We start from the raw sequence: 14,998 nt of genomic DNA on the forward strand, positions 1-14,998 counted from the left end.
AAACTTATAACCGTAAATATAGTTTTTATCAAAGATTCTTATCTATAAATAATATTCTTACCTTGGCTAATGCACGATATGTTTCATAATATTAGTTAACAAATCAAATAACTACAATCCAAACCCATGCGTATGAGTCAGCACGAGTTAAATTCAGCAATTTTAAATCACCAACGTTACCTATATGTTCATCCTCTTTTGCGTGTAGCCAATCACAGTATGCTTCAGGGATATCGGGAGTCTCGATGAATGGATTAGAAATAAATTCAGTTACACAGGGAATATCAGGTTTATTAGTATATTGTTCGTAACAGGGATAGAAAGGTACGTTGGCAAAAAGATCAACTTTCGAATTCGAATCTTGTTCCTCTGGACAAGTACTTGGATCATAGTTCAAAGGAAAACGTTTGTTTGTAGTAGCAAGGAGTTCAGTTTTACTGCGCGATATCTCTTTTGAAGCCAACAAATTAGACTTTTTATCTTGATCTATATTTCTGATAAACAAATTTTGTAGGACATATGATGGTTTAATCGACGAATTATCCTTGTTTTCCTTCGTTCTATTATCCATCAAAAGTGAATATGAGCTGGATTTCTTTTTGTCAATTAATCCAGTAAACTTTTGGGTGAAATTGCTCAATTTTTCACTCAACTTACTAGGTAAAGTTTGGCTTTTTTGCTTTTGAAGCTTATTAAGATCTTGGTTATTGATCTTTTGAATAGGTTCGTTTAGAAATTCTCGTACCGATCGAATTTCGATAGCTTCCTTGCCTTTATCTGACGTTTTAACTAAAAGTTTCACTTCAGCCTTAACTACTTTATTAGTTACTTCGTATGTTCCTTCTTCGGAACTGGAAGAAATAACGGATGAACTTTCATCACTCGATTCATTAATCTCGACGGAAGCTTCACTTTTGGGAGCGTTTAGTATAGGAGATCTTTCAAAAACTGTCGTTTCAATTAATGGAGAATAAGCTTTAGTAGAATAAGATTTGTTAGAATAACAACTGCCTAGTAAGCTTTGATTTTCTTCGTCTTCTTCTGGTACAATACTAAGGTTGCGATAAGTTCCTTCCCACCAAATATCATCTCCTGTTCTGTTGTCTCTAATATGCATAGCGTGTGATAATGGTGTATTTTCGATGTATTCATAATCCTCATCAGCAGATGATTCTTTTTGTTCATTTGTTCCATTCGGACTATCTTGATTATGATCACTTAAAGATTCACTAGACGCAGTATTTGCTCTTTGGAAATCAATTTTAAAAGTATAAGGTTTCTCCAGGTATTCATCTTCTGGATGATTAGTGAGTAGTAGTCTATTTTCTTCTTCTTCCACAGTTGTTACTAACTTATCTATGTTTTTGGTTATTTCTTCTAGATCTATTACGTTTTCTTTAAAAATTACCTCATCATACTCATGAGCAGATTCAGCTTTCGGATTTCCAGTAAACGAAATTAAATCGTAAGGAGATTCATCCTGATTTATAATTATTTCTTGTGTGGTTTCATATATTTTTGGTTTACGTATCATCTTTTTAATGGGTACTTCTATTATTGCATCAGTACTAGGCAGTAATTCTAAAGTATTGAGACATTGTGGCTCAGGCTCTAATACGTCCAAGTCTAATCCAAACAGTTTTTCTTGTTGTTGCACTTCGAACAACATAGTTTCAAGCATAGCGTCTATTTGGGTATAGGAGGTGGTTCTATGCAATAAGGGCGGATCTAAAGGAACTGAAGTCATACTGCTATTAGGTAAAAGCACGCTTTCGTATGTAACAAACTGAGTGCCAGGTAGGTGAATATCTATTAAAAAAATAGATCTTTAATATGGCTCTCATAATTTGCAGATAAAGATATATGGTACTCATCAGTCTAACTGTCAAATAAGATAATATGAATTTCTGGTAATGCGCAGGAGACACTGGTATAGATTAAGAAGATGAAATAAATTAAATATAGTTCTGTATAATTTCATGAATTGATTTCACAAAAACTTACAAATTAATGACCTGCTCCAGACTTATTAGATAAGATTATAAAAAAAAATCCCTCAGATCTATCCTCTTTAAGTAACTCCAGGATGTGCAAAGACTGGATTGTGTATACATTACGAGAATAGTACCATTTGCAACCCATAGGTGATTCCTTCACATTCGCCTGTAAGTTGAAAAGGTATTGCATCGATCCATCAATCACGAGGCAACTAGAGACATATACATTTTCATCCCTACAGTTACTATAACGTAACAAAGGGGACAGTAGGGATCATTTGGTATATTGACATTTAAAATCTTGACCAGTATGACATAGTATTCCAAGATTAATTCGCAGCTATTATGCTACACACATTCAAATCAAATCTAAAGGTGGATAGAGAGTCTCTGAACCAATTCACCAACGATATTGTCCTAATCACGGATAGACTACAACTACAACAATAGATCATCGAGCTCAGCCTCGTTAGTCATGAAGTAGACCTGAAGGCGAACCTAAACAAAACGATCATGTACTCAAACCTGAGATAATTCATACATTAGTCTGGTTCACTAAATCCAGCAATCAATAGAAAGCATGGTAAACATTTGGACGAAATTTCATAATCTTTAAATCTAGAATCCAACTCCTCCTCTAGAGCGATTGATGATAATCATATGGAAAACATTCTAATTAAAATAGAAGAATCTAATAGCAGATTATCAAAAAAAAAAAATGCATACCAGCGTTTCAAATTTTTGGTAACAGATATCAATTGAAATTATCTATAATTTATTTATATAATACTTTAAAAGTTTAAAATATATTGACGTCGACAGTTGGACATAGCGGTCCATGGTGTATAAAGAAGTTTCATAATATCTTTGCATTAACCAAAGTGTAGTCATAACATTTTTCGTCTTCGTTAGTTGTTATTTGTTAATTTGGTATGTTATAATTGCCGATGAGAAGTGAATGATCTGTGAATTTGAAGAATGAATTTTGAAATCGCCGGAGTTGCTGAAGCTGTGCCGGTGTTGCACAATTGTTTGAATCAATTTCTTTCTTTGAACATTTAATTACCTTGGCATGCGCATGCTATTGTGCAGACCTTTTTATCCGACGTACGTCCAACTCAGTAATTAAGTACTCTTAAGAAACGAATAAATCGATATTACATAACATAACTTTTTTTTTCTACATTTGAAGCTTTTAAAGTCATCAGCATTGATTCATTTGACTACAAAGTGCGATAAGAAAATGTGAATACAGTTTTATAATAGCAATCAATTACAAATTTGAACCTATTAAGTTACTCGGTAAGCTACTATAGAAGCTTTAGTAAGATTATGCTTACAGTATGCATCGCATCCAAGTCATTAAATTGGAAAAAGTGAAACGGAAGCTCATGAAGTATTAAAATCTGTCTATGATGTCTAAGCGGAGCGAGTGCGTAACGATTACGCCGCGCACGCGCAGCAGATCGTCGCGAATGACAGCGTGGACGCCATTTTGTACTGTCGCGTACGAACGTCAATCCCACTAACTTTATAAATAGATAAAAATGAGGACGAGAAGAGGTGGAGACGTTCTTCTATATCTAAAATATAGTGAAAATATGATAAAAGTGGACAAACTTGTATATGTGTAAATTTCATAAAGGGAATTGGAAAGTTTGCGAAATGATTTACAAAGAAAAAGACCTGAAAATGAACCAACGGTTTTTTCTTCATGATAACAACACGCTATGTCACAAATTGCTTTTGGTACACCAGTTTTTGTGTTGCTAGAAGTCTTTTTGTCAACGTCCATCTTATTCACCACAATTAGCACCTTTGGAGACCACGACAGAACATATAACAGAACAGAAATGCTCAAGCCACGAATTCAATATTGGGATAAATGAATTGCTACCCCTTTTATTATGTTTTTGGTACAATATTTCACCATATTTTTTATTGAACCTCGTATTTATATGAAACTCTTCTGATTTGTGATTTTGAAAAAATTTTCGGGTTTTCATAGACATTTCAGTACTTCTAGAAGCTTCAATGTTTTATCAATTTGCTGATATCTATGTGGTATTATTTTTTTTTAAGAAATTATGTATATACCTCATTTTAAAACAAATTTCAACTGAAAGAAGTTTTTTTAAATGTTATACTATATTTTGGAAGTATCAACTGAAGTCCATGTTTTTTAAAATTTGTGATAAGGAAAATTTAATCATTAATAGTAAGAATTATGATAATAATTCGCCACGAATCGTTAGGGGCGAGTTATACGTGCCTTGGCAAGATTGAAATAACAAAATGTTATTTGAACAAGAAGATTTCAATCCTGGTCACCTTTTTATTATTAACAATTTTTGATATTGCCAGTTATAAAGATTTTTTACTGTTGAGTGGATTCTATTTCTTTTGAAAAACCACGTATATGACTGAAAAACTATTTTATCTGAAATTCTATGAAAAATTACTTGTTTTGCTAATATTTTTTTTCATATGGTTTCATTTTTGGGGCAAATTTTGTGAACAAAAAGAATAAACAAATAAACATGTGTGATTTTTCGTCTTTACCTCAAGCAAGTTATTGATAATTGTCCTTATTTTTCAATGTCAATATTTTAAATTTCTTTACTCCTGTATGACCTTGTGAAAATATGGAGGTGCTTTCCTCTTAAATGGGACACGCTGTATATAAGAAAATAAATTTTCTTGATTTTTGATCAATCAAATTTGTGCCAATATTATAAAAACTTGTACCAACACATATTTTTATACCGAATACATTTTATATAAAATTAGTGTAAGGATTAAATTTTAAAATTGTTGGTGTTATTTCTTCAATTTCGTCCTTTTTGAGTACTTAATTTCTGTGTGAAGTTTGTGCTTAAATTTAAAATATTTTTACTGCAGTTATAAATATTTTTCATCCTCGTTTAATCAGAGTTTATCTAAGCACAATTGGACTAAAAATTTGGCTTCCCAATACCGCTTCGGAATTTTAACAATTTATTTAATCGAAATTTTAATCGAAAACAAACGAGCAGAAAAAATGAAATGTATTTTGTCATCAATTCCAAATGAAAGATAATGTTATATAGAATAGAATATACTCTATTCGAATAGAAATTTTAGAACAATCTTATAAATTTTGGAATTTATTGAAAATAAGTATTACAAATTACAACTATATTACACATTTGCGCCCATATTTGTATTGCAACTGATCAGTTTCAATTATTATGGGTTTAATCGTCGAACGTTATCCATATAATATAACAAACTAGAAATGAAATTAGACAGCTGCACAGTTCTTAAACTATAATGTTGTTGTAAAATTGTTGCATTTTAAATTTAAGTATGTTTAAAGTTGGAATCGGTTCAATAAAGGTAGTAACTTCGGTAGGAGTTGTAGTAGGCCGAAAGTCTGTTTTGGCATACTAAAAATTGTTTGAAGAACCGCATGAAATCTTGTGAAATACAATAATTTTCCAAACATCGAACCATTTTTGAGATATGAGATAAGAAGGGTGTAAAGTTATGTATGTAAAAGTTATAATAGTATATGTACTTATACATAATCTGCTGACTAATCAATTCGAGATAACAGGTTGATGGTTTAGCACTCGTCCAATATAACTACGAAAAACATCATCAGAAATATGACAATTTATCCTAGAAACATCTTTATTTATAGATCATCACAAATAGCAGCTTTTGCAAGCAACATAATGGGGAGACAACTACCAACGATTAAAGACATGTAAATGAAGCTGCACGTTAAACCAAAGCAGGTATGATCAGTCAACGTAGGAAAAAAGGACAAGAAGATTTCACTTAACTGGCTATAGAGATTACCAAGGATGGAAATGAAATGTAAGAAAAAAAAATAATCAACCAGACACATAAGGATTGAGAAATAACCCGAGATATATATCAGGAATATAAGGATCTCGGAATATGTAGAGAGTACAGAGACTGTCGTATAGTACAAATGGGTGAAAGTACCTGAATCCAATTTTGTCGTATGCCAATTGGAAAATCTCGGAAGGTGTGGTAGGAAGAAGTCGCAGAAGACGGTATTCTAAATGTACGCAATTGGAGGAGGGCAGCTTCAGACAGAAATAATTGGAGAGAAAAAAAGTATCAAGGTCAAGGCCCCCAGCGGGTTGTAACATCATAGAAAAAGAAAAACGTGGAGCATAAGGGATTTCTTGTATCAGTTAACGCATCCAATCAAGATCCACCATTGCACGAGCCGCTATAGTTTAAGATTTCAATTTTCCAGATTGGGCTCACAGCAATTGGAGACTTCACCTAATTAGCTATGTCATTATATCAAAAAAATAAATTAGGGTTGACAGAAACATTAATTGAGTTCACTATTCCAACCACACAGGTTTTTATAAATTTTGGTTTATGTTTTGTAATATGGCGATATTTTGGTGATATCTATTTTATATTGTCGTTTTTCTAGAGATATTATAAACTTTGTAGTTTCTTTTTGTTTTTGAAATCATCCGCTGTTTTCCAGATTTTGCTCTCGAAACTTGAACCCTTGCGTACTGAATGATTTTCTTTGGATAATATGTGATTTGCAATCCTTCGAGACACATTAGAAATGTGTTAACCGTAATGGGGGTTAGATTGAAAAATAAAGATATCATTGTAAATCTTTAATTGTAAAAGGGTCAGGGATAGTACAAAGGAATCAACCCTCGTTTCAAAATTCTAATTTATTTTGAATCTAGTTATACTTATCTCTCATAGTTTGTGATACTAATTATTGCTATTTTTTCGTAATTGGCGCTTGTATTCGAATGTTTTTATATACCGATAACGCAGATGATTTATTTCATTTTTACTTAGTAGAATCGTTTGAATAGTTTTATTAATAGTCGGTAGAGTATGTAGAGATATTAGAGACAATATATAATGTCATGACTAAAATTAAAATTGATGAACTTTACGGAAAAACTTCAAAATTCCGAAAAGGCATTAGGAGTACAATAGTTTTTAGCTGTAAGCTGATAGACAGGATCGTATCGCTATATTTTTTTGTAATGGTTTATGTTTTTCTATATATATGAAAGTCAAAATGTTTTTAAAAACTTTTATTATTATATACGAGGCGCTCCTGTTGATGATAGAGGTTACTCGCCTCTTTGAAGCTGAAAAGCTCATTTTATTTTTATTTTAATGACAATAAATAAGTTTAGTAAACGGTAATAATAATAAAAAATCGTTAGACTATGCTGAAAAATTAATTAAAGCGATTTGTGTGATTGTTTTGTGTTAATAATGCACAAAGAGCATCCTTCGGCTTATAAATAAAAAAGAGATATTAAAACAAAATAAAAAATAATTAATAAATGATAGATGAAGATGAAATTAGCGATTGATGGTGGTGCTACTAGTGTGACATGAAAGAGTTACGAAATACCTGCATGTTAATTAATATAAATCATCAGTATCTTATTGTCACTTTATCATACTTTCTAATCTAACAATCGTCCTCCTTTTTTTAGATATTTGTCCAATTAATTAATCTGCATTAAATATAAGGTATCTCAATATAAAGTTTAATAACGAATAACGAAAGGGATGATTTTGCAGGGTTTTCATTATCAACGGATCAAAAATTTTGAAGAAATTGGTTGAATATCAGAAAATATGAAACTACAGGTTATTATGAGTAGCCAAACCCGTACATAGTAAATCAGTTTTTACGTTACGTTACAAATTTTTATAGATCGTCATTACACCGTTAGAAAAATTAATTTGGTGCAAAAATTTAATACCCAGGGCTCCATCCATTGGCTTGACTTCTTGTTTTGCTTCCGGATAAAGCTCATTATAAGGCTATAACCCCCTACCAGAACGCAACGAATCCGAAACTTAATTCAAAGAGTCTTTTTTGAGGATAGGAGGTTGGTTAGAGCATTATAGCATTATGTGAAAACTCTAGAAAATTTCTCGGTGCTACAAATTCAAATCAGCAGTCTCTAATATGTATTCGATAAGAAGACGTGTGAAAAAGTAAAAAAATAAAATAGTAACAGCTTAGGATAAAGTGACAATAAGATATATTTAAATTTGCCAATCAATATCAGTATAAAGTTGATTTTTTTCCAATACAGAATTCCCACAAATACATTTAATACAACAAAATCCAATTCTTATATCGTCGTACAACTGAAGTTACTTCGTGAGAAAACGACAAAACTCAAATTTATTGTTACATACATATTGTTACCTATAAGTGAAAGTACTTTAGTAAAACTACGTAGAATGATCTCCAAAGATTACAAATATTCTAATTTTCAAGTACTATCACCACGCATAGATAATTAAAAAATAAAACTTCCATCCATACCACACCTGATACAGATTTACTGTAATATTTGTTGTATCAAATATTGAGAATTTTGTTTTGATTAAAATGTCATATTCAATAAAAAAACATCATTTGAAAAATCTTACCTTGCTGTGCTGCGTCCTTGGCTATTGGTGGAGCTGTTGGCTCCAAGTTAAGCGGCTGTCTTGTGGTTTCCCACTCTATAAGAACACAATTATCATAATTAGTAAATATCCAATGTGATTATTTATTTTTTTAACATTCAACATCATTCGTTACGTCATTATCATTTTTCTATGAAAAATTCATATGAATTTTTTTAAAGGCATAAATTATATTAATACTAATTATAAGGGGTATAAAGTATAAACGATTGTTTAATTGATTAATTATTTTCAATGGAAAGGGAGAAAAAAATTGAATTGAATTTAATTGAAAAGTTGGAATGTCATTGAATATATTGACGTAAGAATATCTTTTTTGAGGACAGCAACACTTTCAGCCAGGTTTTTAATGTTGTCTGTCAAAATTTTACATAAATATGTCACTTGTGTTCATATAAACAACATTGTATCCATTGTTGGATAATTGGGGCGAAAATTTAATTAAACATGATTTTTTACATGGAAAAACAATTGGAAAAACCAATGAAAAGTTAAATAAATATTATCCTGAAAGTGCTCCACCCCTTTGAATGATTTGCGGGCGGTTCTCTGCTTTTAAAAGATTTTAATAAAATAAATATGAATTTTTCCACATTTCCTCGGTATAACTTACCATTTGATTCTATATATCTGTTTTGCCAATTGCTAGTGCCAATTAAACAAAATTTTGAGCTTTAGCATGCTTAATTAGTAAATAAATTTGGAAAAAACAATTTTGTTACTTACATGATTTGCGTCCTCTATTTAAAATTGTTTGAAAAGTATGTTGATGTTCAATTCACAATTAAAATAAGTATGATATCTGCAATGAATTTTCAAACAACTCAATGTCGCCTTGAAAGTCGAAAATACTGATTTTCTTTGCAGAATCTTATTTTCTTCATCATAAATACAATTAGAAGATATTCATATATTCGAAGTTTTATTACGGACAATATTGATTTAGAATCTAAATATTTTACGATAAAAGTACGAAAAAATAACTCATTCTCGAGATAAAGGTGGACGGTGGACTGTGACAACTATCATAAGAAATTTCACTCAAAAATAAATATTGTGGTTTGATGACGATTATCACAAAAGCACAAGCATTTAGACGAGACGATTTTTATGGCTCAAACTACGAGAGAATACTAACGAAATATTTGTCTGAAGGCACAGGAGGTGACGAAATAGAAAACTTGAACCTAAATCGTTCTGCTTTCCTCCTTGAGGCTTATTCAAGTCAAGTCAGCTCTTTTGGGATGATAAGATCCACGATTCTATACACCTCCTTGAAGGTCTACCAACAGAGCGCGGGGTCTGCGCTCTACCATTCCAAGTGACTCTTCCTAGTCTGTCCTAAGTAATATTTCTGTCTTTCTCTGTTTGAGTTCCATTTTCTGTCCCTTCCTAGAGGAGAGATTTGTAGGTGGATAAAGGAAGTTCTCTTTGTAAAATTTTTATTAACTAATACTTGAACAAAAGTGTTCTTATTATAAAAGGTATAAGTACGTTTTTTGAGATTTCTTTGCTTATTTTTTGGATATAGCAAAGATTATGATGTTTTTTCAATCATTGGGAACGATTTTTTGTCATTTCTTCGGTTATTTCAGGAAATTTTTTGGTATTTTTTTTATTCTTATTGTCATCTCTCTCTTTTCTTTGATAATATTGCTTAGAATGGTTCAAAATATATGTTTTCAGTTATATTCATCAATAAAGCAACCAACCTACAAACCCCATACTCAATTGTGATAGAACAAAAATGGAAGAAGTTGCCATCGAGAATGTTTATTTCCCACGACGAAAATTGCGCTTCTGGATCTCAATCGGTCAAAGATAGACTAATTATTCTCTAGGGATCAAATGATCTGATTCAGTTTAAAATCCTGTAGCTCAATGAGCTGTTACAGCATCATCATCCAACTTTACAGAGAAATAGATTGTCTTTAGGACATTCGCAGAACCGTGATCCTAGCCCTATAAACCACATGCTTTATTCCATAGAAAAAGTAACATATGAGTTGTTTCAGGTATATAAAGATTTCAAGAAAATCATTAGTTTCAGCTTTTAAGTGTTATTAAATGAGTGGCTAAGTTGTTTGGTATTACTTGCTTTTAAATACCTCTGTGATAATTTTCAGATAATTTTTGCTTGAACATTCACCAAGTGATTATATTAGAAAAAATCAGATGACAAAAACATCAACATACTTTTATTGTTACAAATTTTATATCCAAAACAGGTTTTTATAATTTCTGGTTTCAGATTTCAGTTTTCCAATATTTTCGATATTATGGTAGTATTCACATTTTAAACAAATCTTTAATTTTTCTGCAAATAATTTGCTTTTCAAGTATGACACCTCTATTATTTTTAACACCCTCCAGAAATGCTGAATATTCATCTAGATTTTGGAGCTATTCAGATGGTTTTGATGACAACAATATTTGTGAGAGTGTGCAATCACAAACTGTTGTGTACATGGGGCTCCTGATAGGTCTATATCCTTGGTGGAGCCAATCAGACACGTTTTAATGTGACTGGGTAATCTGTAAAGCTTGCGCATATATTTATACCTCGTACGTATCTGCAATTTATTCTTTTTCCATATAACAGCGATTTTTTGGATCAACTATACTATGGAAACAACTTCATCGTTACCCTCTTTGCATAACGATGTTGAGGTCTATTCAAACTGACAACCGACGTGCGTAGAAGTGAACATGAAAATCTTTAATAATTTATATCCTAACCGAAATCACATGACTAGATCTACGTTAGTAAAAACGTTGAACCAAACTGATTACGTGAAAAATTTATCTAAATCATGGCGTGGATAAGCTGTATGAAAAGAAGACTAGAAGACTACTACTCTACACTTGATGTAGATATAGGATGATTCATTATAGTTAATGAATGTGAATATCAACATAATCTCGACCATATTAGGAAACTATTACAACCTAAAATTTATAAAAAGTCTATACCCGAAACTGAGAATGTATGTTTATATATACAAAATTCGTAAACGGCTAGATATAGACATATCAACATCTATCTGTAACGATAACAAACAAATATGTGTTTATGCAATGAAAATATATTCATTACCTTCTTGGTGCTTGTAGAATACTGACCCATCGCGAAAGTTCAATGAAATTTCGTTACTAAAATCATGCTTAAGCGGTTTCGGAAGATAATCGAAATTTAATTCATCTGCAGAAAAGTATTCAATATCAGAGAGTGGTTCAATGTAACCGCCTCCTTTTAAATACATGCATCCTTCAGAAGCCAGCTTTATTTTGGATTCATTCACAACGTTGATCTCACTTTCTTGATTCAATTCAAAATGGATCTGATTGGGAGTGGCTGTTTCCGCTCTAGAATATGTTTCAGGTTCATCTCCCGAAGTATGCAATTCTTCTGTGTCTGTGTGCACAGGGCTAGTTATGAAGTTTGACGCTATTTTCATGGGTTTATTTATATCCAAACGATCTTGTATTGAAAAAGGCCCCGAACCTTCTCTCAACATAATCGTTTCCCCTCCCAGTTCCCTCATTTGTTGAGGAGTACATGACAACGCTCTGAAATTAGGCTCATCATCGGATGAATCTCCTACAACTTCTACATCAGTGAAACCTTCCGGTGCCGGTAAGGTTGGAATATTCAATAAAGGAGACAAACTGTGGTATTCACTATTGTCGTCGCTTAGATAAACATCATCTGTATCAGTTGAAATCTTTGGCTCAGGCATTTTAACATAAAGCTTATTTTTCTCGGCTAAAAACTTTTCGTGAAGATGTTTAAATTTTGGGGCACGACGTCTTTTCGGAGTATTTAGCTCCAATTCTTCAGTGTCTGTCAAATCTTCCTCACCTTTTGCAGTTACTGGCAGTTTCTTTGATTTATTTTCAGTTTCTTCAACAAACCCACAATCTGGCAAAGTGAAATCTGATACCGATATTGATTTGGGAATTTCCACAGCTTCTTCAGCTTCAGAAACACTTTCTTCATCTGTTTCCGCAACTGGAAATTCTTCTTTTGGGTATTCAGCTGGGATATCTTCCATCGGTACAATTTGCACTGTTGGTAAGGAACAATTTTCTTTAAGTATAACTAGATTTCGTGATGGCGGGGGTAAATTTATGTCCGGAAAACTGCCAATTTCATCTGAATCATCAACAAATTCCTCTTCGTCGGTGAGCATTTTTAATTGTTTAGCAAATGCTATCGGTATTATTTTAGTGATTTCGTCATCAGAACTATTTACGTTTTCACAATCTGTAATAGGTTCTTCTGTTTGAATCGGAATCACTAATTTATCAACTTTCTCTTTTTCTTTCGCGGAAAAGATGCCAGCAAATTTGATGTCATAATCAGTAACCTCTTCATTATTACCTGAATCATTATTCTCAGTTTGATAATTCTCACTGTCGGTACTGTTAGATTTACCAGAATCACTATTTCTAAATGAATTGATTTCACGAATTTCGTCTCTTTTAATGGAAATGTGTGATTCATCGATTTTGCTATAACATTCTGCCATTTCTTCTAATCTTTTTTGAAACGCTTCGTCATGATCTTCATAAATTGGAGATACCACATTATCTGTTACATCTTCAAAATCTTCAATATCTGTAGGGAAGTTTGTACTCAATTCCGGTATATTAAGCACATTCTGTTTCTTCACAGCTATCTTTTTGCAGATCGGAAAAGGTAAATGAGCGTTATCTTCGTTATCAGAATCGTATGCTAATGAATAACTTTTTTTGATTACTTTATGTTTTTTCATTTTCCTTTTGGGATTGCAAACTGAAGATTTAAATCGTTCATCATTATCTGATACGTGCAAATCTTCTACGTCAGTTAAAGATTGTCGTCTACTAGTTTTTTGTTTCCTTTTTCGGTGTTTCAGCTTTTTGGTAGTTTTTCCATCCTCATGATCTGACGTCAATAATTCCATATCAGTTAAGTCTGATAAATTTGGAGAAAGGGTGCTTAGAAAATGACCTGAATCATTGAAATTTAATTTGTATGGAGCTAGAGAGAACATTCTTGTATCATCTTTGTTAAAACTGTCAGCAACATTCATATTTTCTCGATTATAAGTATCAAGATCAATATTAGCATCGGGGATTATTTCAGATGATATTTCATTATCTGTATCGAACAATTCTTCGTCAGTATAATTTTCAAATACTTCATAATTTACATCTTCAACGTTCTTTTGTATAGTTGAAGATTGCGTTTCGAGTTTTTTCTTTCCTTTCCTGGATGTCTTGTTAGTTTTATAAGATTCTTCAAAAATTCCACCTTCCAAGTCTAAATCTTCCATAGATATAGGTTGCGAATGCTTTATTATAGCATTATTCTCATCCTCGCTTGAAGCTTCAAAATCTTCAAGATCTGTTAAAGCGTCATCGTGAGTGAGTTTTATCTTTAGTTTTGATTTCCTAGCTGACTTCTGTATTTTAACTATATTGTCATCATCGTCTTCGTATAAATCCTCCATATCAGTCAACGCTTCTGCTAACGATAAATGGTTAGTACCATTATCGATATCATAATCGTTATCTTCTTCTTGAGTAACGGCTATTCGTGGTACGGCTGCAGACATCTTGATTTATGAGTATTCCTGTATTCAAAAAGTAGTAGTTCAGAAATTGATTTCATACCACTACGTATCCCCAGATATTTCGATATTTGTAAGGTAAAACTATATAATGCTGTAAATCGTTTGTGGATCAGATACAAATTATGAGGTTAAAGGTTGTTACTAGTATTACATGGATAAAGAATATTTTACAAACGAAAAAAGAAATTAGAATATTCCTTCATAACTTAGTCGAGGGTAAAGCTATAATTACGTGGAAAAGGAATTGAAGTAGGCGTCTAATTTGGGATGTTGCCTTCGTTTAGAAATGGACTGCAAGTGGGCTAGTAACAAAAGATTGATATTTTTCGACGAAACTTGGAAACGAATTAAAAAATTTTACTTCTGATACTTGCATTTTTAATATTAATAATCAAATAATGGAAATTCGCATAGGATAATATGGAAAATATTTACAAATGTCCAATAAAACAATGAATGATGGTCGCTAACTTTTTTGTTTAGTTATTCAAAAAATGATGAAATATTGACCTTAGTCATCGTATCAGATCCACACAACGATTATTTGATTTTTTTAAAACGAGTTGTACTTACCTTATTTCTCCTAAAGTATGCATCATTCTAAGAGGATCTTAACACTAAAATTGATTGAATATACTAGGTGTTTCATAAAAGAGTATCAGTATATTTTATTAGCTTGTGAAATCATATATAAGGGAAATTACTAGTAATATTTTAAAAAAATATATTTGTTAGTTTTCCCATGAGCTTTACCAATAACTGGATTAGTTTCCCTTTGTGAACTGGATTGAGAAATTGAAGAAGCGGTTTGATTGATGGGTCTATTTTTAAGAGATGGCGGATTGGTTTAAGATAGGAAAGAAGTACACT

General features: G+C 31.9%; 1 protein-coding gene across 43 annotated transcripts in view; it reads right to left on the minus strand.

The window, feature by feature from the left end:
* LOC130897163 (ankyrin-3-like) overlaps positions 1-14,998 on the minus strand; it is a 217,828-nt gene that overhangs the window by 34,735 nt on the left and 168,095 nt on the right. For 41 of the 43 annotated variants that reach the window (XM_057805840.1, XM_057805839.1, XM_057805835.1 and 38 more), the window contains one exon: positions 8,469-8,543. In XM_057805840.1, the coding sequence (XP_057661823.1) occupies positions 8,469-8,543 (75 nt within the window). Of the gene's footprint in view, positions 1-48; positions 1,810-8,468; positions 8,544-14,998 lie in introns of those variants that run through there. The other 2 variants (XM_057805873.1, XM_057805874.1) reach the window with 2 other exon arrangements.

This window comes from Diorhabda carinulata, chromosome 8 (genome assembly GCF_026250575.1).
Source record: "Diorhabda carinulata isolate Delta chromosome 8, icDioCari1.1, whole genome shotgun sequence".
Taxonomy (NCBI): domain Eukaryota; kingdom Metazoa; phylum Arthropoda; class Insecta; order Coleoptera; family Chrysomelidae; genus Diorhabda; species Diorhabda carinulata.